This window comes from Morone saxatilis, unplaced genomic scaffold (assembly GCF_004916995.1).
Source record: "Morone saxatilis isolate NCDOM2014 unplaced genomic scaffold, NCSU_SB_2.0 Contig5, whole genome shotgun sequence".
In the NCBI taxonomy this organism is placed as follows: Eukaryota; Metazoa; Chordata; class Actinopteri; family Moronidae; genus Morone; species Morone saxatilis.
The window spans coordinates 6,147,770-6,171,494 of record NW_023340095.1 but is presented as its reverse complement, the minus strand read 5'-3'; the positions used below and the strand labels follow the sequence as shown (position 1 = coordinate 6,171,494).

At 40.1% G+C, this 23,725-nt stretch overlaps 2 protein-coding genes across 3 annotated transcripts in view; both read left to right on the top strand.

Moving 5' to 3' along the window:
* traf3ip1 (TNF receptor-associated factor 3 interacting protein 1) overlaps window positions 1–13,847 on the top strand; it is a gene marked incomplete at its 5' end in the record, with an annotated part of 16,111 nt that extends 2,264 nt beyond the window's left edge. Inside the window, 13 exon segments of the mRNA XM_035676455.1 lie at window positions 251–379; window positions 563–982; window positions 1,065–1,139; window positions 1,594–1,617; window positions 2,396–2,471; window positions 2,860–2,880; window positions 3,854–3,941; window positions 4,617–4,709; window positions 5,050–5,185; window positions 5,268–5,304; window positions 5,410–5,486; window positions 10,640–10,857; window positions 11,185–13,847. Of these exon segments, the coding sequence (XP_035532348.1) occupies window positions 251–379; window positions 563–982; window positions 1,065–1,139; window positions 1,594–1,617; window positions 2,396–2,471; window positions 2,860–2,880; window positions 3,854–3,941; window positions 4,617–4,709; window positions 5,050–5,185; window positions 5,268–5,304; window positions 5,410–5,486; window positions 10,640–10,857; window positions 11,185–11,350 (1,560 nt within the window).
* A 2,498-nt stretch (window positions 13,848–16,345) lies between these two features.
* Window positions 16,346–23,239, top strand: asb1 (ankyrin repeat and SOCS box containing 1). 2 transcript variants are annotated; one of them, XM_035676966.1, is made up of 6 exons: window positions 16,346–16,416; window positions 16,511–16,675; window positions 18,625–18,763; window positions 19,580–19,882; window positions 20,496–20,878; window positions 21,946–23,239. In XM_035676966.1, the coding sequence occupies exons 2-6, from the start codon at window positions 16,579–16,581 to the stop codon at window positions 22,074–22,076; spliced, it is 1,053 nt and encodes a 350-aa protein (XP_035532859.1). In that variant the 5' UTR covers window positions 16,346–16,416; window positions 16,511–16,578; the 3' UTR covers window positions 22,077–23,239. The 2 variants fall into 2 exon arrangements, with proteins under 2 accessions (XP_035532859.1, XP_035532856.1); XM_035676963.1 differs by lacking the exon at window positions 16,346–16,416 and having other exon boundaries at window positions 16,423–16,675.
* The last annotated feature ends 486 nt before the right edge of the window (window positions 23,240–23,725 follow it).

Here is a 23,725-nt window from a genome sequence, read left to right as displayed (position 1 = left end):
AGCCATAACATTATGACCACTTACAGGTGAAGTGAATAACACTGATTATCTGGTTATCATGGCACCTGTTAGGCAAATGAACATTTTGTCGACACAAGTTGATGTCACTGATATATAACCCAGGCCATCCATTTGAAGGACTTTTCTGAATTTGTTGAAACCTTGTTGAATACAACAACAATTAGAATCACTAATATTATGATATTATTACTGTAATAAAGTGAATGATTCTTCTGCACTTGATCTGCAGATGTCCAGTGATGATGCAGTGAAGCGAGTCCTTGCAGGAGAAAAGGTGGACATTAAGACCAAGGCCAGCACCTCCAGGTCCCAGGACAAGGAAAATAGGGAGGGGCATGAACGTCATCTGGATAGAGAGGTGAGAGCCTATAGTCCACTTCAGTCATGGAATTTGTTAGACACTGCGATTAGTGTGTTAGCATTAGCCATGAAAACCGCAGGCTTTGTTTTAAAAATCAATGAGAAGATCGAACGATGAGTTTCCCTTCACGTGGCTGTGACTGGCATTAAATCCTCACCCTATGTGTTTGAACTGCTGCAGGAGAAGAAAAAGATTACAGAGCGCAGCGGGACTCGGGACCAGAAGGACCCAGACCATCCCAAAGAGCAGGAGAGCCGACGCAGAGATGGGGAGAAAGAACACCGTGACACGGAGCGCTCTGACAAGCACCACCGCAGTGAACAGGACCACCACACCAAAGACCGGGACAAAGACAAGAGCCGCGACCGGGAGCGAGACAAGGATAAAGACAAAGGACGAGCAAAAGACAGGGACAAGGAGAAGGACAGAGAGAGGGAAAAAGACAAGGAGAGAGAAAAGACAAAGGATAGAGATTCTCACAGAGACCGGGAAAGAGACAAGGACAAACGAAGAGACAGAGACAAAGAGCGGGAGAAAGAGAGAGGACGACACAGAGAGGAGGATGAGAGGCACAAAAATGGAGAGAGCGGCAATAGCAAGGTATGCTGCTTAACCTCACACACATCTTATCATTTAGCAACAAAAGCCATTATTTACATCACCTGTGCATGTTTGTGCTTAGGCCCGAGTGTCAGAGGAACCACAGCAAAAACCCAGCCCCGAAGAGCCCAGCAAAACAGCCAAACCTGTGCCAGCGGTAAGTTCTGTATTTTGGTAGAAAAGAGTCTCTATCAGTGGGACCATTTGATTTTCTGATCTGCAGCAATGGAGTGGCAGAGTTGTCCAGTCGGCCAATTCAAGAAACATAGTCGATCGCTGATCTTACATGTTAAATTAAACTTAACATTTTATAAACCTTGTAAAAATTCTACATTATTTTCTAATGTTGTGCCTCTTATTCTTGCAAGGATCCTAACTCAGCTGAAGAGGTATTCAACCCCGCAGACACAATCAGTAGAAAATTCCACCTGTTATTGTAGAAATTGAGTTGTTAGAATATAGTGCCTTTTGCAATGGCCGTGGGGTGGCTGGCTGCTTGGTTTAGTGCTGATTTGGGCTGTAGTGTATAACAGACATGTGAGCTTGTTTCTACTATTGATAAATGTGGCTGTTTAGTGTATGGCGTAATGCTGTGTTCTTTGCTTGTGCAGCCTGCAGAAGCAGTAGAAAACCAGGTAAGAACTTACTGTTTCAGCGCAAATGGCTCAGTATCACTTTTGAAACGCTAAACTTAAGTCTAGCCAATGTGCCATGAGATTTATTAATGACAGATGACATTTATTTGAGCGCCATGAGTCAGCTGTAAAACAACTAAGTTCTTGAATTTTCTTCTTCAAATGTGGGATAGCCGTTTCAAAGTTTAAATATTGGTTTGACAGTGTGTAGCGAGGCTTGCAATGTTCAGTTTAGCATAAAACCACACAGTTTTCAAACATGGAAAGCAGTTTTTCACCAAGCACAATTATTTCTAATTATTTTCCAATGCCAGCTTTGCTTTGTTGCTATTTTGGCTTTTTTGAAAGGAAGTTGTTCTTGCTTGTGTGATATGCTAAAATGTAGATATTTTATATTGTATTAATGGCATGACAGGTTATTTGTTGATTAATCATGTTGTATTTTTTCCAATATCTGATCCATTATGTTTTGCTGGTATTAGACTTAAACAATTCTGTATGTTCAACCCATAACATCACTTCCTTCTTCTTGCTTTACAACTTTGTATCTGTTTATCTGTATGCATGGTTTAAGTATTTATAATAGTGATGGTGATCATTTGTTTATTGGTCCTAGTTAGCACTATACATCAGTGTACCTCAAACTTACCAAAGAAACTTACGGCTGGTTCTTCATTCTTCTCCAGCATCCTAACAGTTAGTGAGTGATGTGTTACTTTTCAGTGCTTCTGGTCCTAAAGTCGTATCTTTTTCCTGCTTTTCTTTCCTCCTCCCACAGTCTGATAGTCCAGCTAGAATACCTCGGCCTTCATCTGCCAAAGGGCAGAGGAGGAGACCCAAAGTTGGAGGACAAGGTAAACCGCCCAACTCTTTCTCCCCTCAAGACCTTAATTTAATCACCTATACCAATGAGGCATATGTTTAATAGTTAATGTCTAAATAGCTGCACTTTAATCATTGCCAGAAGGGTTTTTAGTACATCCAAATTGATTTTACAGTTGACAGATTTCTATTTACACTCCACTTGTCTAATGAAATCACTGACTAGTTTCCCTTAGTGGGGGGTAGAAGTGACTCATCAGGATCACTGTTGGCAGAAGCAATAAAAAGCTTCCTAGAACTGACATTAAATAAAGTGTTTCAGAAAAGACTTTCCTTAACATATTACAGTATGTACGAAAAAAAGATGAGGTATAGTTCAGAAAACTGATATGATGCCTTGTCTTTTTCTGCTCTCAACAGATGAATCTGACAGCGAGGGAGGTAATTCTCTATCTCATCTCTCTTGTGCAGTTGCATGCAAAAAATGTATAAAGGTTTTTAAGATTTTTTTTTTATTACGTGGAAATGGGGTTAACAGGACAAGAGAGTTGATGCACTCGATCTAAAATGCATTGTTCTTTCAATAATGGAAAAGGAGAAAAAAACAAAAATCAGTCACTCCTGTAAATAAATAAAATAACCCAGATTTGGTTATGACATTTAACTTGCTGCCCTAATATCTTAGTATTGAAAGCACAAGCCATGGAAAAAATGATCTTCTAATCTGACTCAAAGAAGTGTCAGCGTTCCTTTGGGTTGAGGCTGTACATAGAGTCACAGAGTGAGTGCAATCAGTCATTGAGTGACACACTCAGTGATTAAGGGCAAAGATATTCTTTGTTGAGCAAGTCAGTCAGGTTTAATGGTAAATGCCAATATCAGATACAACTTCTCAATGGGCTTTACAGGCCTACATTAGCAAAGGTTCCCGACCCATCCCAAACTCTTCTAGAAGACGAGGAAAAACTCCTCAAAGAAACCCTTAGAACAAAAGGAAAAAAAGAAAAAGGAAGATATCTGAGGATCTGCAAAACAAATAGGAACATAAATGGAAAAATTACATCAGAAGAAATATTTATTTATTTATTTATATAGAAAAGATTTAATACTTCATAGAAAAATCAAGTCCAAAAGGATAAAATCCAAGTGCCAGCCTTCACATCAATCCCACATCTCCTACTCCAATCTGAAAGTACATGACGGTGAATTTATATGGTTGAATTGACGTGTCAGTGTTATGAACTAGCTGTAGGTTTGTCAGAGTAGCAGCACTTAAATCCAGGAGAAAATGGCATTGGTATATTTGTAAAGGTGTATACTATTACTAAGTGGCAGCATCCACCATGCTAAGCACAGGTTTAATCCTTGTTATATTATACTGAGCTAATTACAAGTTATTGTTGTCATTTCCCAGATGGAGATGCTCAGTTAGCCCAGAGACCTGGCCCCTACGAAAATGGAGACACTGCAGGCTCCTCAGTGCCACCAGACATGGCCTCCAGGTCTGTACAGTCAACAGTGTGTTATAAAAAAATTTATCACATTTATCTGTCAAACATACACATACACCAGGTTGGACACAATATGATCAACACCTGAACAAAGTATAATGTAATATTGTATAATAGCCTTTTAATAAATAAAGCAAATGAAGTTTTTGTTGAGAATGTGGAGATGTCCATTCAATTATGTGGTATTTTTTGAGGCTGTAGTACAAATGTTATTGGATTGTAACAAATTGCTTTATTTATTTAGAAATTATGTATGTTTTATTTTGAAACTTCAGTTTGTTCCTTGGCCAAATCCAGGATCAGTTCCAGATTACACAGTTGAATAATGGCCTTTAATTTGAATAATTATGAATGTTTTTTGATTGGCTGGGGCATTGTGTGATAGCAGTTTTACTGTTATTAGTACTGTGAATGTTTATTGTTCCGAGCAACAATTATCATCCTTAAATCTGAATGACTCAGTGTGGCTGTCACAAAGTAGACATTTGGCAGAGCGCTGTTAAAAGGGAATTTGGCTCGTAAACTCTAAAAAAAGTCAAGAAAAAAATAACAGAGCTTGTGAAACAAAATAGAAATTATAATTGTATAAATGCAAACATATTTAGTTGTAAAATTGTTAAGTTAACAGCTTATTTAACTAATATGTGTAATCCTTTGATCCTCCAGCAACAGGCGAATACCACGGCCCAGCAGTGCTCGCCCAGCACCTCCTCGAGTCAAGAGGCAGGAAAGTTACAGTGATGTGACCCCAGCTGAGAGGTGAATTCACCACACATATTCACTAACGTCATAACTCTAATTTATACAGGCAAGGACAAAAGCCTCCTCGTCTTTGTGAATGCATTCTTAGTTTGAACGCTGATCCAGCTGAAAGGAGAGATGAGAGATGGATTGCTACTCAGATTCCTAAACCAAATGTAGTAAACACACTGGATGAAAGATGGTGTCTGTAACTGTGTAATAATGGAGCAAGTAGAGCAAGTCTAACCAGTCAGCAGTTACTTTAGATAAAGGTCTACAGGCTGGCACATGTCTCTCATACAGTATATTCTATATAAGGTTTCAGTTAGAAATGAGTCAAGCTTATTGCTTCTTTCAGGCTGTCCAGTGCCAAGCCCTCAGCACCAGTCATCATGGATGGGAAGAGGCTATCTGAGGATGAGGAGGATGAAGATGAGCAATTTGTTGTGGAGGAGGCGGTACCTCCACCTACAGATGCTCCTGAGATGGAGGTGGTAAGTGACTAGAACAGCAAGTGGTTCAACCATTGAAAGAACATAAGCCTTGAATAGTTATCCACTATTTCTTCTATTACAGGAACCTGCACAAGAACTTGACAGTGAAGACAAACATGGTACATGGTCACATTTTATATTTTTTAAAGAGCAATAATAAAAAAAAAAGCCTTATTTTCTTCTTCTCTGTATGAACTTTCTTCTTATTGTTTCCGTCACTGTAGGTGGCCTTGTGAAAAAGATCCTTGAGACCAAGAAAGACTATGAATTGTCCCCATCCACCCCCAAATCTAAAGAACAGGTATGTACACTTGTAGTAGCAGTAGTCTCCACTAGAGGGCAGTATCAGACTAGTTCTCTGCAACTCCTTTTTATCAGTGACTCAAGACTCATGGTAAACCTCGCCAACGTCTCTATCAGCTATTGTTTCAGGAAAGTTTGCTCCCCAGGGTGAGTGTTTTAACCACAGTGAAATGCCAAATGCAACACTGGTTATCATCAAAAGAAAGATATAAACAAATGGAGCAGAGAGGTGTAATTGCACCGCCTTGCAACCACAAAAATGTTCCCCTTCGGTGAAGCTGAAGGGCTAATAACCAGACAAGCAAGTATGGCCTCTAACAGACCACACTTGATACACACATCAAGATGTCTGGAGCAAAAAGAGCTTGTTTCTGGGGCTGCTCAATATCTTAGGTATGCTTAAATTGTTTTGATTACAGACTTCTCTGTTCTGTGTACAGTTTGAGGGTATCTGCCATCTTGGGAACCAACTTTTAGAGCAGTCTTATTCTGTCTGTTCACACTGGATTTATTCCATTTATTGTGACTCATTGGTGAGGTTATTCCAGATAACAGACAATGCACAACCAGATTTTCAATTCTGCGTATTTTGTTTCTTAACACCCTCCATTAAAACTCCAACGCACATAGGAGTCAGGTTGTCTTTTTCAAGGTGACGCATTACTTCTGTTGCTCATGCATTCCCCTCTGTCAGTTTATTTATCAGCCAGAAAGAGAGACCTCTTTCATCATTATTTAGAGTGTGAATCAGTGTGAAGCTTACAGTTTGGTCTGTACTCCATGGCGTGAGGTGGCGTACGCTGTCTGCTTTGGGTGGTCCTCTTCACTGAAGCATACACTCCCAGCATCCCCTCCTAGCTGACCACCCTGACTCTGATGGATGCTCTGTTTTGGACTGTCACTCATGCAGAAAGGCCCCCAATCTATCCCCTCCTAACTGCAGCCTCAGACATCATCCCTCGTAACCTGCACCTGAAGTTGTGTGAGTTTAGCTACCAGTAAACTGAAATAGCTTGACAGGAATTTGTAGGCCCAACATTTAACTAATTGTACATGTTTGTGTTTGTTAAATGTAGTTTTTACATTTCTCTGCCCACCTCAACACTTCTCATTAAAATGTGTCTAAAAAAGTTCAACCAAACCTATATACACAGACACATGTAGCCAAAACATCCAAAACAGCAGAGCTCTTTATGTAACATGAGCATAACCTTGCAGAGTTTATCCTAATTTTCTTAATGGAGCCCTCTCAGTTTTCAAACCTTCATTTCGAGGTATCCTGGTCTTCACAAGGAGGTTAGAGCAGGTATGTCTGCACATAGGAACTGTTGAGTCCACCCCTCCATCATTATTGGCCTTGCCTCGTCAGCTGTATAAAGAACTATAATGACTTCCTTCCAGACATGAAAGGGTGGAGAGGTCAGCTTAATGGAGTCGTTTTTTTCTTGTAATCACGGTAAAACACGCAGGGTCAAAAATGTAAATATTGAGCTTCCTCATTCTATGTGGTATGATTGGTTTGAAATTTCACCTGCCGCAATTCATTTTCTTAAACACCAAAGTTTATCAAAACACTGTTTGAATGAGTCACAAACCACCCTGATTTAACATCCAACATCATGTTCAGTTCATATATGTTGGCCTTTGGACCATTTGTATATTTTATTTAAGTCCACTCTAGATGTTAGTATTCCCATTGTAATTTATGTTCTTTGTCATTTCTGAATTAATTTTCGCTATTGTTAATGCCAGTTGCCCCATTGCTGCACCGATATAAATAAAGGGACTTTTTAAACAGTCAGATGATTGTATTTTGCCATGTCCCACCACAGTGTGTGTGACCGAAGAATTTGCTGTATATTTATGGGGATGACCTTCCTCATGACCCCTTGGCGGTATTGTATATTATTCCAAGATACTTCTCTTCTTATTTAGACAGAATCTGCCCCTTGCAGCAGCTGCGTTTTCATAAGAATTTTTGTGTACTCTTTCCCCCCTTTTCTTTGCCCCCGTCAAATTAGCCTTGATGAAGGTTTGTAATATATAAATAAACCCTGTGGCATACAAATGGATGGCTGTTGAGTGAGAGTCACGGAGGAGAAGGGCCAGAATACTCTCTGCAGAATTGTCAAGAAAATAAATACTCCTCTCTGCAGACCTCTGTGTCTTCATAAACATCCAGCGTTTTTTGTGGAAACATAAGGAAATGGCCCTGTGGAATTCCATTAGTCATATTACTTTTGCAGAGGTCATATTGGAATTTGGTCAGGCTTAGGAGGAGTACCTACCTGAAGCACCTACAATGTGTCTTCCAACAACACAGTTTGATTATGATCAGAAATGTTATTTTCAAACCTTTCAGATGAGCTTTTTGTCTCCATGAAAACTTTAGAATGATAAACCACCTTTTAAAACACTTTCAGTTACTGCAAGTTTCCGTTCAGTTCACCCCATAGCCCCGGTTGGTGATCTCAGTTGTCTCCCCAGTGACCTTGCAACAACATCCTGTAACCTCAGTGGCCGTAAGCTTTTCTCTTCACCTCACTGACTTCAAGCTATTTTTATGATCTAGCTGGACTTTTGAATGGCCTTCTATGAAAAATGGTAAGGAAGCCCATAAACAATGTCCAGAGCCAATTCTCATCCTATGCTTCACTCCCTGTCTCACCTCTCAGATCTACAGGAACACACTGTAAAAACCACCAGAATGTGTGGCCAATAGAATTGTTCCCAGAAGCTCAAAGGTTGTTGTATGTGGGCTTTAATGGTCTACGCACCCTTGGCAAATTCTATTTCTTTCATATTTGTGATGATGTAAGAGCAGTTTACTCGAGTTCATAAAGAGGCATGACCACTACTGTAACCACTATAGCTTAAATTGATTCAAGTTGATTGTGGGCAAAGCAGCTTTGTGCGTTTGTCTCCCATCCTCCTGTTTTGAAGCTGATTAATGAAAAGTAATGAATGAATAAATTAATGAAGCTTCTCTCCTCCTGATTAAAGCTGATCTCCTGCCATAAACTAGTCAATTAGTGTCTAAATCATAATTTCCCCAGCTAATAATCCCGTTGAGGTTGATCTGCAGCTGACAGGTTCTATGCATGCACCTCATTTTTCTTGTCAGGGAATACTTTGAAGAATGTTTTCCCCTTGCATCAGAAAACCCTTATAAGCAGTCCATAAATCACATTTTTGCATGCATTTCCTAATTAAGCTGATTAGGGCTGTGGTGACTGAGTGAATTTGTGGTGACAATGAAAGATTTCAACTCGTCAAGTATGTTGCTGTCCAACAACAATGTAAGTGCTGATGGAAACAAGATTTTCTTTAGTATTTATTTATGTACTTTAACAAGATAGACACATATCAATCTACAAGAGGATACTGTAGGTATAAAACACTTCAAACCTCCTACTACTCCACCTGCCCTTTTAAGCACCAGCCAGAGCCTGTGTCTTCCCCACAGCCTGGGGCTTTCATCACTGTCTGAGATAATGGGAAAACCTGCCCCCCTACCTCCTCTCTCACCTCCTGCTCCTCTGCGGTCACCACATCTAAATATTGTTCTGTGATCTGGGTGAGAAAAAGGAAAACTAGGAGCACCCAGGTCTCGTAGACCCCGACAGAGACCTCCATAAAGCTGTGATTTATATCCACCCGGACAGAGTGCACACGAACCAGGGGTCATGTTTTCACGCCAAGTTTTTTTATTTTCCAACAGAGAGGGGGGGGGGAGGGGGGGTAGCAAGGGGACGGCAAATAGAATGAAGCCATGGGTCGTGTCTGGGCTGTGCAGACCAAACCGCAGCCAGGCAGGCCGAATGAGCCGTAGAGTGTTTGTCTAGCTGCAGGGTTCACAGCACCCAGTGGAAAGCCACCCACCTTGTTAGGGGACTGCCGGGCCAAGGCGTTTCAACCTTCACACTCCTGAACCACCACAAACGGATAACAGAGAGTGAGGTTGTCAGAAATTTGTACTTACTTTCTGAAAAGAAAGGGCAAACTAAGATGTCATGTGTCATTTCTGCAGTGTGGTCTTATCTAGTCAAGCTGCCAAATTGTAATTACTGAGATGTTTGGTTTGTTTTAAGAGACTGCTTGATAAAGCAAATGCCACATGTGCCAGCTATGCCAAGCACATGTGGCCAGCTACCCTAGCAGGCTCCATGACAGATTGTGTGTTTTGAAGAGGAAACTGTCATTTAGTTTACACACTGTCGCAAATATGATTCCCGCTGCCTCATGAAGGCAGGTGCTCCCATCTGTGGAGCCAAATAGCAGAAATTGGGCCAAGAGTTGAACTTAAAAGGAGGCATAAGTGTAGTAGTTGTTACTCAGTACTGTAGTAAAATAACCCCACTGCCATAACCTGTTACTAAAATAAACAAAAGACTTTAAGACCAAGAGTGTGGGTGGGGGCTGCGTGTGTCCACTTTATGCTTCGCCTGAACCTCTGCTTGGTGTTTGCGTGTGTGTGGCTTTAGAGTAGCAATACTGAGCACTTTTGCATCGACACACACACACACACAACCAAGGAGGCCTTGCAAAGCCCAGCTGAGCAAACATCCTTGGGTTTGCTCCCTGCCAAGGGAGGTCCTTCCCTGATACCTTCCCCTCCTTTTTGCCATCGAGGGACTGAGTGTAATTGGGATATGGTGAACCCCCCTTCCCCAACCGCACACCATACACTGGAGGCCTTCATCAACCAGTCCCCCTGCTTTGGCCAACACAATTCAGCCACACGTTTGATCTTTATATATACAGCTAGGTTGCTAGAATTCCTGCCTAACATTTTTAGCCTTGAAATCCTAAACCACTAAATGCAGCCTTGCTCTGGTTCTGGGCATTTGAGACTTTGTTGGCAAATGCAGAATTCCTAAAGAGGGTTTATTATGTTTTGGTCAAGGGACACACAAGTGATTTTTGTGTGTGTTCATACAGCTGTTTGATGGTGTTTAGTTTATACCTTGCAGATAATATGAAAACATCTTAGGTTCTTCTAGATACAAGTCTTAATGACCATAGAAATAAACTGCTTACGGAATTGTGTAAAAAGATTCCTCAAATGCCAAGATGTATGCTCCTCAGATTGTATTTAATGTTCATATTGTTTCACCATTCACCCACTGTATTTGTCACCTCCACTTCCAGAACGTAGTGTCTGAAGCAGCGCGGAAGAAAGAGCGGGACATGGTGACACGGGAGATAGAGAGGCTCCGCTCATCCATCCAGACAGTGTGCCGAAGCACCCTGCCTTTGGGAAAGATCATGGACTACATACAGGAGGACATGGACGCCATGCAGGCTGAACTGAACACCTGGCGGCGGGAGAACAAAGAGCACGCACAAGCCTTGCTGCAGGAGCAGAGGTGGGGTTGGCACATACACACTTTAACTTATGTGGTGACAGAAAGTAATATTATTTCATATCTGTCAAACCTCTACCTCTATTTGTTTTATCTCATATGTGCATGTAATGATTTTGCATATTAATATGGCATGTTTAGTCATACTTTGGTATCTTAAATTGAAAGTGGTGAGCAACTCTGAGGAGGCCGCTTGAGTGAGATTTCTTTACAGCTAATTGTTCTGTTATTGTATTTCCTGCTCACTGTGGAACATTTCTCCACCTATTTCTATATTATTGCATGTAAGCAAGTAATCATCCCTTCTGTGTTTTGTTTGCTGTGCTGCAGAGCGACAGACAGGGCAGTGGAGCCTCTTAAAGTGGAACTAACTGAGCTGGAGCAGCTGATCAAGGACCAGCAGGACAAGATTTGCGCCGTAAGGTCCAACATACTGAAGAATGAAGAGAAGATCCAGAAGATGGTGACTGGAATCAACTTCTCCTCCAGAACCTGAAGTGACGAGAAAAACAAGGTCTGCAAATAAAAACTTTCCTAAAAAATGCACTGAAGATCTAGGGATGGAAGTGTTTCTTGTTCAGAACAATGGCAAGACCATTTTCCTTGGAGATGGGACCAAATACTGCACTTTTAGGGTTTTTATCAGAAAAGGACATATGATGCTTTGGAGGTCTGACTCTATTCCAACATCTGCTGTGACAGACGTATAAATAAATGATGAAATAAAAAATATCTTCCTGCTTTGCACACTAACCTTAGCCCAGGTTTTACCCCTTTTCTGTAATTGTGCCTTTGTGGAATGAGCCAGTGCACAGCTCATGACTTGGAAGTTAGAGTAGATAGTTGTATTTAATGCCTGATGAGCTCATCCAGAGCCCTCTGTATTCCAAATTGAACAATAAGTAACATAAAAGTTTAATTTGCTGTACAATCAGCAAGCACTGGACCAACTTTTAAATCCTATGTCCTTCTTTTTTAAATAACCTTTTTAAAAAGTTCTTTAGAGTGTGGCACATGTTGATTCACTTTTTGTTTCTTTTCTGGTTGTGAGAACTTTGGACTTGGCCACTGTGGTACACAGGACGTGAAGTTAGACTTAAGTAGTGAGTGGGATTGTGATCTGGTTCTTTTGCTTTTTTCCATGCTGATTAATGCAGTAATTAAATATTATACAGTAGGAAAGTTCACATACATTTTCTAGGGCTTGCATAGAGAAATCTAGGACATGTGGGGCGTCCTGATGGCCTAATTGATTGACTGTGGTTTTAATTTGTCCTTGGACCTTTCACATCATACAGATCTTTTCTTTTTCTAATAATAAGCAACTGTTTCCTGTGCAGACAACAACCTTATCCCATCTTGTAAAGTTTATCTGTTTCACTCTTCCACCTTTTAAGCACCGCTGCACTTTGATAAGAGTGATTAAGAAAGGTACCTTCAAGTTGCTTAGAAAAAAGCTTTTTGGCAGCAAAGCAGTGTTATAATTATTTCTTCCGTCTCTTATACGTGTCTTATAAAACACAACATAGGCACACAGATTTAATGTACTTTCAGGGAAACGTAAGCAAATGTCCATTTTCCTTGTAGTGAGCATGCAGGATAGCTGCCATCATGGAGGTCCCTCCAGTCTACTGTAGGATTTGCCAAACTGTTTCTTTTTTGGGGATGGAGGCAATGTTTGGTCAGATGGTAACTTTTTGTTTGAACTTCCTATAATAAAAGAAATAGTAAGACAATATTTTACTAACTGCTTTTGTGACTTTAATAAATGTGATTTACAGATGTAGCTAGTATATGAAAATATGAAGCAATACTAGGCTGATAAATGCAGAAGGAGGCTGGTAGAGACATGAGAGTAACCACTGTCCCAGTTTGAATTATTTCTGATAGTCATCTCGCTGTAATGTGAGTGAAAATAACAAAACAAGAGCGGACTGGTCAGTCGTGAGCCCATGCATAGTGGCCTGTCTCACCCTGAAAATGCAGTTACCATATTTGAGTAATAGTACCAATGTAATTCATTTTACATTGCTGTTACTACTTATACAGGAGCAGTTGCTACTTCTGTCAGATTTGTCTCCCAGAAGATACACTGTCAGTGTCTACAGGAAGTTATAAAAGAACACTAGCTGTGACGTCCTGTTCAGATCGATGAATGTAATCCACGATTGTAAATAATGTTTTGTTTATTGTTTTTTTTTTTATAATGCCCGTTGTATCAAAATTAGTTATATACTAGAGAGCTAGACTCTATATTTTCTGGAAAGACCTCCAAAACATATACTTTCTGTCCAAACACAGTTTCCACTTTCATTGCCTCATCAGAATATTTGGTTACAGATAGGATATAGTTGGCACAACATCTGTGTTAAGTTCTGTGACATTACTAATGTCTTGGCCTAAAACTCTTGGTATTACAGAGCAGATCTTCGGCAATAGTGAAGAATAAATACAGTTAGAAATGGTAAATCTAGTAGAACGGACAGTGAGCAGAAATGTATAGCTTCTGACTGGTACATTTTATTTATTCAGAGTGTTGTTGACATGGGCTACAGGAAAAATAGGCAAAATTACACTTAATTACACTGCATCCATCTTTCAAAAAGGGTCACAATGCTTTTGTTTTTGTGGGAATAATATCTATATTAATGCTTTTCATCTGACTGAACTTTTTGAGAGCTATTTGCTATGAGGATTCAGTCAAAGTGTACTCTCATTTAGTCTGATTTCACTCTATTTTCATATCAGTATTATATTTAGTCCATCAAATATACTATTGAAAAGTCATATTTTAAAATAATAAAAGCAAAAACTCCTGGAAACGTGAGAACCTGCATGTTCATATGTCTTGACATGAAAGGACTATTCACACTGTAAACTATTTGTATCATATCCTCTGTTTCTTTTAAAACTGTACATTATGTATATGTGGAGACTGTATCATAGTTCAAATAATTCTATAATTTTGTAGTGGAGTGAAATAAATGGTTACATTGCAATAAATATTTGTCTCCTGTTCTCGTTTTTTAAAGACTCCGTGGAGAGTAGTTACTACTGCTGAGAGCTGTGTTAGGAGAAAACTACAGGCTCAAAGTCAAGTTAGCCTTATAATGGAAACTTAATGAGAGAGTCTGGATTGTTCGTGTTACATTATGAGTGAAATGATAAATGACCCTGGTTTGTGATTTTGACGAGTTCATGTGAAGTCCTTGTGGCGTCTGGCACGGCCAAGTCACACTCAACGAGACTTGTTTCTTTTGAAGCCCAGTCCGACATGACAGAAGTAAAACATTTATCTTTCTTTTTAAGACCCTCAAGTAACATTAACAGCAACTTTTCTCTGGCAAGCCACAAAACAGCTGCAACACACACAAAGCTTATTGGGAAGGAGCCTTTTTAACAGCTATTAAGCAAGATTTGGACGGAGCATTTGTGATGCAAGTCGGAGATTTAACTGAAGGCCCCTTGCAGAAGGAACGGACACCTGCTTTCAGCAAAGACGCTGGCCCCAGTCTCAACAGGTGGATTAAAACCAGCACAGTCCGAGGAAAGGACAGCTCCATTGTCCATCTGCGTTTCCTTTTTAACTGTGGGGTGCCTCAAAGAAGAAGTTAGACCTAACTCCCTCTTTACTATTAAAAAAAGCCTCTGTTGATTTTTCTCTTTGAATGTGACAATGGACCATGCTGCTAATGACTGACTACACCTTTCACTTCACCTTTGTTGCCTTTAGTTACCCACTAATCCTTATGTTAGGCTAACTAAAAGGCCCAATCACTTTCACTTTTTAAACTTAAATCTTGAGCGTTAACTACACTTTGTGTGGATAAAACACGTGGCCAGGGTCTGGAGTGGCCGAATAACCTGACAAATCGGACTATTTGTTATGCCCTGCTTTAATTAAATTACTATTGAATGGTTGCAGTCAGTGGCATGAGCTGCGTACTATGTTCCCAAGTCGAGTGATAGTGGGGGTTTGTATCTGCAAATCACTGCTAGCTGAACTGGAATCAGTTCATAAATGTAATTGAATCAATACATTGAATTGTCTTTAAATGTTCTTGTCATAACAGAGCTGGAAGGCTGTAAGCAACCTGTCCACTTAAGGGGACACATGGCACTGTTGACCTGTCTATTTATTTTTAGAGCACCACCAGGGCCTCTGTCGAAGGTTCATCTGTCATTAAGCAGCACAGAGCCATGGCTGCGTGCCTCCCTGGTGTATGTTACCCACCCTTTACTGTAGGTGTTCATTTTACAGTTACCCAGGCTGCCTACAGTATGTGCAACCAATGGTAATCCCCCTGAACATTAACGTGACATAAATATACAGTATGAAGCTGTAAGAGTTTATAAGTCCAAACTCCTTTCCTTGGATCGTGAGCCCTTTTATTAACTCTTTGACCTTTAAAATGACCTTGGGCTTACTTCATAACACTCCTACATATAAAAACACATTATAATGTGCCTCAGACTTAAAATAGATATGTTGGAGTGCAACAGTTTTTTAATATTCCAGTGTTTTTTCAAGCAGAATTTAGGATCTGTATCAGTATTAAATTTATAATGTAATAATATAATATCCTCCTACTTTATGTTATTATGACATAACTATGTCCTTTATGTGTTACATTCTCCAATTTTGGGTGAATTATCTACAACGTTTAGAGTCACTGTATTTAATTTTGACATTTTAAGCCAATAAATAATAATAAAGGACTAAGTATTTCCACTTGTATTCCTGGTAGTGTGAGAAGGTTTTAAAAGTTGTGGATTCAAGCTGTCTGAGGGGCAGGGAAAATGTTTTATGGCAAATCGGTTCCAAACCAGTGCCTGAAATGGGCCAGTACTCACTAGTATTGAGTACCGGCACTTCTGATTTCTGTCCACATATGTACCCTTACTTCTAATTGAATAAGGCCACCTCTGGTGAGCATGGCCGTACTCTCCAGAGGTCACCAAGGTCTTGACCTCAGTATTTTTATTTTTTCCAAGGCGTATACAATAAAAGTTGTATAATAATTGCCTAAAATAACTTTGCTCTGCTCCTGCATAAGCCCCAAATGCCCCTAGAAAGTTCTGTTATTGGGCCTCAGTATGTCTAAAACCCTGTGTAGAGCAATTCTGGTGAGGTTGCCTGCGTCACTGAGTCTCCATGTAAACACATATAAAAGCAGCACTGAAAATGTCCTTGTTAAAAGGAATTAGGGTTAGGGTTATGTAGTGTTTTGGTTTAAGATTAAACACAGGGAACTAATTATTGAACCATTTAGAGGCACATAGAAGCCAACACAGAGGGCAGTTTATCATGTTTTTCCACTGGAAGGGCACCACAGAGGACATTGTGTTTGTTTTTTTATATGTATTATTATTTTTCTATTATTATTATTTTTACCTGAGTATTTAAACATTTATAATTAGTTTGACAGCGTTTTCTAAGGTGTTAAAAACAGTTTTTATCCCGTTAAAAAGGTCATGTTTTCACACTGCTTCGGGCATTTTAAAGCGTCGTTTCCCCTTTAAATCCGCCCAGCTGAGCGCAGCCAGGAAGTAGGCAGTGAAGTGAGCACACTCCGTCATCAACACAGTCACGTTTGTTTATTTTGATGTCTCTTGTTTGATTCACATCGTTGTCTTTCCTGTGTTTTTTTTGGAGGGGGGAACCCGTGTCGGTCTACTGCCGAAGCCCTAAGTTTCAGGTTGACGCTGTGACATTTCAGGAGCATGGCCGACGGTCCAGAAGCTGATGTGGACGACCCACCCAGTGTTAACTTCCCACCGCTCATCACTGTCTCCGATCTGCCCGGTGCCACCGCTGCAGGTAACCATGGCTGACTGGACGGTGATGATTCATCAGTCCTGTCAGGGGCAGCATGCATTGTCCATGTGCAGTGTGTGTACAGGGACAGCAGATACAATAACAGGCTGCAATGAGCTTGGCTACAATAATACAGATGTGCTGTTGCAGAGGGGGACTCCTGTGTGATAAGGTGTGGCCCTTGCATTTAGTAAATATCTATAGTGTGTTTGGAATGACAGAGGAATATGAAACAGTTACAGTCTTGTCAACACTGCAGCTGCATCATTTTTTGTTGTCATTGCATATAAATGAGAAATTAAAGAGGATTATTAGGACAATAGATTTACCATTAGAGCTCATATTCATGTTTACTACAAATGCTGGACACTAATATTAACACCTACACAATAAAATGCAATTTAACCACTGGTGGAGGAAGTATTTAGATATTTTTCTTAAGTAAGAGTATTAATATCACACTGAAAATGTTGCAAGAAAATGTTCTGCATTGAAAATGTTACTTAAAGGAACAGGTAGCCTATAATCAGGGAGAAGTACTTTATGTACTTGATAAGGATTTAGAAGTAAAAGTACTCAATTCAGAAATATGTCTCCTTTGTCTGTTACTTACTGTAGTATCATTAGATCATAATTATTCGTGAATTAATGTGTCAACAGGATTTTACTTTTAACTTGTATAGGACTGCAACTGATAATTATTTTCCTTATAGATTAATCTGATGATTATTTTCACCATTAAAGGTCCAGTCAGTGTGTAACATGAATAGTATATAATATTTATAGGTATGTTTTCATTAGTGTGTAATTAAAATAGAAAATGTTGCGTTTTCATTACCTTAGAATGAGCTGTTTTTATCTACAGAGTCCTATCCCACCATGTTGAACCGACATACAGTATTTCTACAGAACAGACAAATCAAACACTGGCTTTAGATAGGAACTTTGGTGTTTTTCCATGGGTTTTGTGGCAGTGTTCAGTTGTTTGCAATCTGCGACTTCACCACTACACATGAAATCCTACACACTGGTTATTTAATCGATTGAAAAATAGTGATAAATGCCAATCTCAACTTTTTAGAGCTCAAACTGCCCCCCTCACAGTGCTTGTTTTGGCCAACCAATAGTACAGAAGTCATAAACACATTTTCATATTTGTGAAGCTGGCCTGGAACCATAATATGGTATAACTATAGAAATTGTCAGCTAACTGATTAATCATTTCGCCATCATTTCAGCAGTATGTATTTACAATGATGGGTAGTTTAATTTTTTTTAACAAAAAAAGCTGTTTGTTTTGTATGCAAAAATCTTAATCTGTAAAGTAACTTGTAATTAAAGCTGTCAGACAAATGTAGTGGAGTGAAAAGGTCAACATTTCCCTGTAATGTAGTGGAGTAGAAGTAGAAAGTTACATGAAAAGATAACACTCAAGTAAAGTACAAATCTGAATGTAAGTCCAGTGTTTGAGTAAACATACTTAGTTACATTACACCACTGCATTTAACACTATAACCCTGCAATAAGAAGCTTGTGTTAAATGTCTAACAGAGTGTCAGAGAGGTCTTGATTCAGTTCTATGGTGTCTTTGTTACTGTGTACTGTAAATATTGGGTCCCATTGGAGCCCAGGCAACCACCAGCTGTCCACAAGAGTTTCAGAGGCTCTCCAGAAACATGAGTAATTTTAAAACAGAATGATTCTTCTTACATTCAGCAGGGACACTTGTACACTTACGTAACAAAATAATATGCAGTGAGAAAAAGCTTTCTCAAATGCAGGATTCGCTTTCTTGGACATCTGTGCTAAGGGAGCTAAAAAATCAATTATGCAAGCAGAGCATACATCAGCTTTTTTTTTTTATATAAAGATATGATACTGCTTTGTAGACTGGTTATGAATTGCACAACAAGCCATAGTTTAACAGTTCATTATCTGTGTGTCCTCACCAGGCCGCAACCTAAAGGAATGGCTCCAGGAGCAGTTCTGCGACAAACCTCTGGAGCAGGACGACATGAGGCTGCACAATGCAGCCTACGTCGGAGATATGGACACACTGAGGAACCTGCTGCAGGAAGACAGCTTCAAGCGGTGGGAGGGAGTAATAATATTAATATTATAATATTTTATTTGAGTGTATCATGTAAGGATACGTTATTGTGTGTTTCAGTTCTGCTGTATGTCTGATATATTGGATTATTGGAGAGGCCTAATGTGTCAGACAAAATGGGGTTTATGAAAAGTTATTTCACACATGACTGCATTTATAGCAACTGTACTTCTGACACAAAAAAATGTCCTTTTTTTTGCCATTTTTGTTGCCACAAACTCTTGTGTGCGCCATCTTACTGCAGAACTGGCAGCTTTTGTCCAGAATGTTCAAGTGTGGCACTAAGTGGATTGTGGTTTCTGTGCTGTGTGAGTTTCTTTGATAGGTCTGAGTAACAGCCTGAGAGACACACATGCTGTACAGAATATGTTCATACACATTTCAACATTTGCAACAACATGTATGTCATGGTTTACAGTTGTGAAACAAACACTTCACTAGGGTTATTTGCACACTGTCCATGCTGAAACTGAGCCAGGCGGGACCATTGCAGAGTACTCACTCATTTAACCCCAATCCCACAGTGTGTTAGGGATGCATGCAGCACTTATAATTGCTTCCATTCTCCACACCAAGCCAATGCTGTTGTTCAATAAAATGTGTTTTACTTCATTGGGTTTGCCCTGCCCAACTTGGCAGAGGCAGTAGCAGGTAGATGTGGTAAATATTTTATTTGTAAAGTACAACAATTATATTTTTAGTTTTTTGTTTGCAGATGTGTCAAATCCAGTGTGTTGGCTATATTTATTATGTTAGGACACTGCTGATATCCACTCCCTTCTTTCTCTGGGTGCCAGGCGTATTAATGAGAAGTCTGTGTGGTGTTGTGGATGTCTGCCTTGTACCCCTCTGCGGATCGCGGCCACAGCAGGACACGCTACCTGCGTGGCCTATCTGATCGGCCAGGGAGCCGAGGTGGACCTAGTCGATGTAAAAGGTCAAACAGCCCTCTACGTAGCTGTGGTTAACGGTCACCTGGACTGTGTCCGGATCCTCCTCGAAGCCGGAGCCGATCCCAACGGAAGTCGGCACCACCGCAGCACCCCTCTGTACCATGCTGCTCGAGTGGGAAGGCTTGACATACTGCAGGAGCTCATCAGGTGAAGTTTGGAGAGGATCGGTCTAACACCTGGCTTTTCTCATTTCTCATATACAGTTTGTATCTTCACACAGTATACTTGCAAAAAGATTTGTTTTATCTCTTTCACTACTGAAAAGTTGTGACAGGTCTTACTGAGAAAGGTGACCCTCTCCATGCCAAACAGTCAGTCAGTCAGCTTTCTTCTTTTTTTCATTACAATATTGGTTTTATTTTTTGTTTACGCGGTGGATTGTCTCAAGGGTCAGTTTTTTTGATCTACTGCTAGCTGTGTGGTGCAACGTGTTCCACTGCTTCAGGCAGCAGTTGGGTTATTTCCTCGCTTACAAAAAAACGTCTTCTTTCATCTTTCCCAGAATGCATGAAAACAAATCTTTTAAATCATAGGGTCCGACCAGTCAACAACAGCAGACCACACGGGACAGGAGTCACATTGACACATGTATATTTAACAAGACAATAACAAGAGGACTTAAAGGGCAAACATTTTCAGATTTACCCACAAATGTTAAATCTGGACACACACCTTTTTTTATTTTCTCTGCAATCAACCAATATATGTGTTTTCTTTAGAGATCAAGGTTTCAACTCTATCCATGGTTCCCTCTGTCCAGGTTCAATGCCGATGTAGACATGGACCACCAGCTGGGTCCCCGGCTCCTCTTAAGTGCTCGCACCCTCAACACTCTGGTGGTGTGTCCTCTCTACATCAGCGCTGCCTACCACCACCTGCACTGTTTCCGGCTGCTGCTCCAGGCCGGCGCTCAGCCTGATTTCAACTACACAGGGCCTGTCTGCCAAGAGGCTCTTACCCGCGGCCTGGCCTCCTGCCTGCTGGATGCTGTGCTTCGACATGGATGTGAGGTGGCTTTCATCCACCTGCTGCTAGACCACGGGGCCAACCCAGTTCTCGTGCCCTGGGACGAATCAGAGCTGGAGGCTCCTAATCGGAGGAAGGTGGATCCAGAGGCGCTCAAGGCCTTCCTGGAGGCGAGGAGTGAGTAAAATCTGTAAATGTAAATGATAGTTATTTGTGGTAGCCTCTTAACCACCCAATAACTTCTCCTTTGTTACAAACTATACACTATGCAGTATAGAATTCAAATGAATTTATAAAGGGTTCATTTGCAAAAACATATCTCAGTGTTAATTTATTCTCCTAAATCATATTTGTTTGACCACTCAAGGGTATATCAATCAAACTGATTCATTTTAAGAATGCTATGTATATGTTTTGCAAATTAACTCTTCATATGCAGTTTTCAAAATAGGCAGTTGCCTTGATTGTCTATACAAAATGTTGAATCCTGCCAACAGTACCCCACTTCTGAGCCCCTGTGAGGAGGAAATAATCTCTCTTATGTGTTATAATAATCATTTAATTCCATGCAGGTGCTTTGGTGTCAGGGTCCTGCTGTTGTTCATGTTAGCTCACTGTCACCCTGTCATGTCTTACTGGGACACCTGAATACATCCGAGCCATTGTTAATGTTATCAGTAACACCTGTGCTTGACCTAAAATAACAAGTCAAAATGTCTGCTGTGAAAAAGGCCCGTATGGCACATCAACAGTAGTTGTTCAAAGAAGGCCGGCGTTACTTGTTGCCTTATCCAGTTTTTTGCCATTTGGTTCAAGGATTTCAGCTCACAAATGTTCATAATAAAGTTGGGACATAACTCCCTTTACGGCATCCTTTATTGCATCATAGGCACCTCTTAATGCATGTTAGAATTACACTTACATTTTGTCTCACCATCTGTTGACAGCTCAGACCATAAAAGCGAAAGGCTGACAGGATTAATACCATAACTGGCAAAGAAAGGTTCACATTGAGTTAATTGAGGGATAATATGGAAATAAACGGTACCCTTTCATCTTTTTAATTTCAATTTAATTTAATTTGTATAATGCCAAATTATGCACTATACAGGCCACTTTTCATATAAAGATGGTATTTAGATGCCCAACAATTCCCACTGTGAGTAAGCGGTTGGATGTTTCATGGTTTTCCTGAATCTGTAGTATGGTTCTGCTGCAGCTGCCTTTGCTCTCTCTCCTCTCAGGATGCCCTCGTAGGCTGACGCACCTGTGTCGCATCAGGATCCGCAGATCGATGGGCAAAAATCGCCTCCAACATATACCCTCCTTACCGCTGCCACAACCCATCAAGAACTTCCTGCTTCACCAAAACTGACAACAGTCCACCTTCCGTCTTTCCGCAGAGGTTCATCCAACCCAAACCTCACTCAATCCCAACACCAATCTCCAGGATAGAGCATTTTGTTAAACCAATTTGCTAATTGCTTATTAATTTCTAATAATAAACAGTTAATTATCTATCTCTTTTTCAAACATTTTCGGGGTTAAACAGTTATGTATTAATCCTATCTTCCAATCACTGTAATAATTTATTGAAATGTGTTATTAACTTATCAGAGAAGCTTTAGTGTGTCGTGAATGTTTGATTTGTGACTTCCCATATCACTGGGTTGTGTTCTGGTTCAGTAACACTTTTTAGAATGTCATTTGGGGCTGAAGCAATGACTTAATCATGCCACGTATTAAGTATCCTGTTCAGAGGCAGAGGAACATTATCCAGAACCCGCTCTTTGAATTGCTCATTTATCTGTTTTATGTAAACTTGGATTTTAGGCCTTTTACTAACTCTCGGCTAGAGTGAATGCAGAGTGCAGAAATCTTTATCCCTTACATTATAAGTGATCATTAGTGTGAAGTGGAAGGATAAAAAAAGTGCCCTAGATTTGATTTGTATTCTAGTTCTGCTTCTTCTGATGTGTTAAGCACTTTAATTTGGCCGGCACTGTAAGGGTTGGACTGTGGGTTAGCAAACTACTAACACTGTCGTTCTGTGTTTACATTTCTTTTTAGTCATAGATTCTTCTTTAACCGTATGCCTTAACATTGAGTTTTGGAAAGTGGCTTCCAGGATTGATTTGACTAAAAGTAGTGAAGATAAGATTCTAGATGTTTTTAGGGAGGAAAAATGAACAAAAGCTTAAAATGAGCAATTTAAGGTCCTGGATCTGAACTGAAACTCTGGTAGCAGGAAAAAAGCTAAAATTGTGGGTGTAATGTACATGTTAATATCAAAAACTATGAAGGAGACTTTGCAAAGTTTAAACATATGTATTAATACTCTCTGTGAATGAAATGTATTTATGATTTACACAATTACCCAGAAAATTGCCTTTTTGTATTGCACTTAGTGTCTACTGTCTGTTGCAGAGCTTTGTTTTGTTTCTCATCCATTTTTACTGCTCAACATGAAATGTCAGTGTATTTTGCTTTGTATATCTCATCTTTATTTGCATACAGTAAATGTACAATAATTCTGTATTCTTTCCTGTATTTTTTTATCATCTCAAACTATATGGAAGGGCTTCCACATCACCACAAAGCAGGACGGTCCTTCAAAAGTTAGATCACTTTCCATGTTTCCTGCTCTGTTAGCCATCTCTTTCAGTGACCATGAGAGAATTATTCCTTCTCCCTCCTCACAACCCCTTCCAACATCTGTTCTAGTCCAAATGATCTGAGCCAATGTCATGGGCAGATCTCTGGAGTTTAGGTTTGGTTAAATCTAATGAAAGAAAATCACCCCTCTGTCAATATCAGGGCAACGCAACCCACAAATGGTGTGGGCTTTTGATCCAGCAGAGCTTCAGCTCACTATTAGTTAATCAGCTCCTCTCTGGGAAATTCCCCTCATATACAGTACATTATGAATCATTTTTACAGCTTCATACCCAGCGGAAGAAGTGATGTTTGCTGCCACTGGAGCAACATGTAATCTGCCATTGGTTCTAGGATTAAATTGTACCT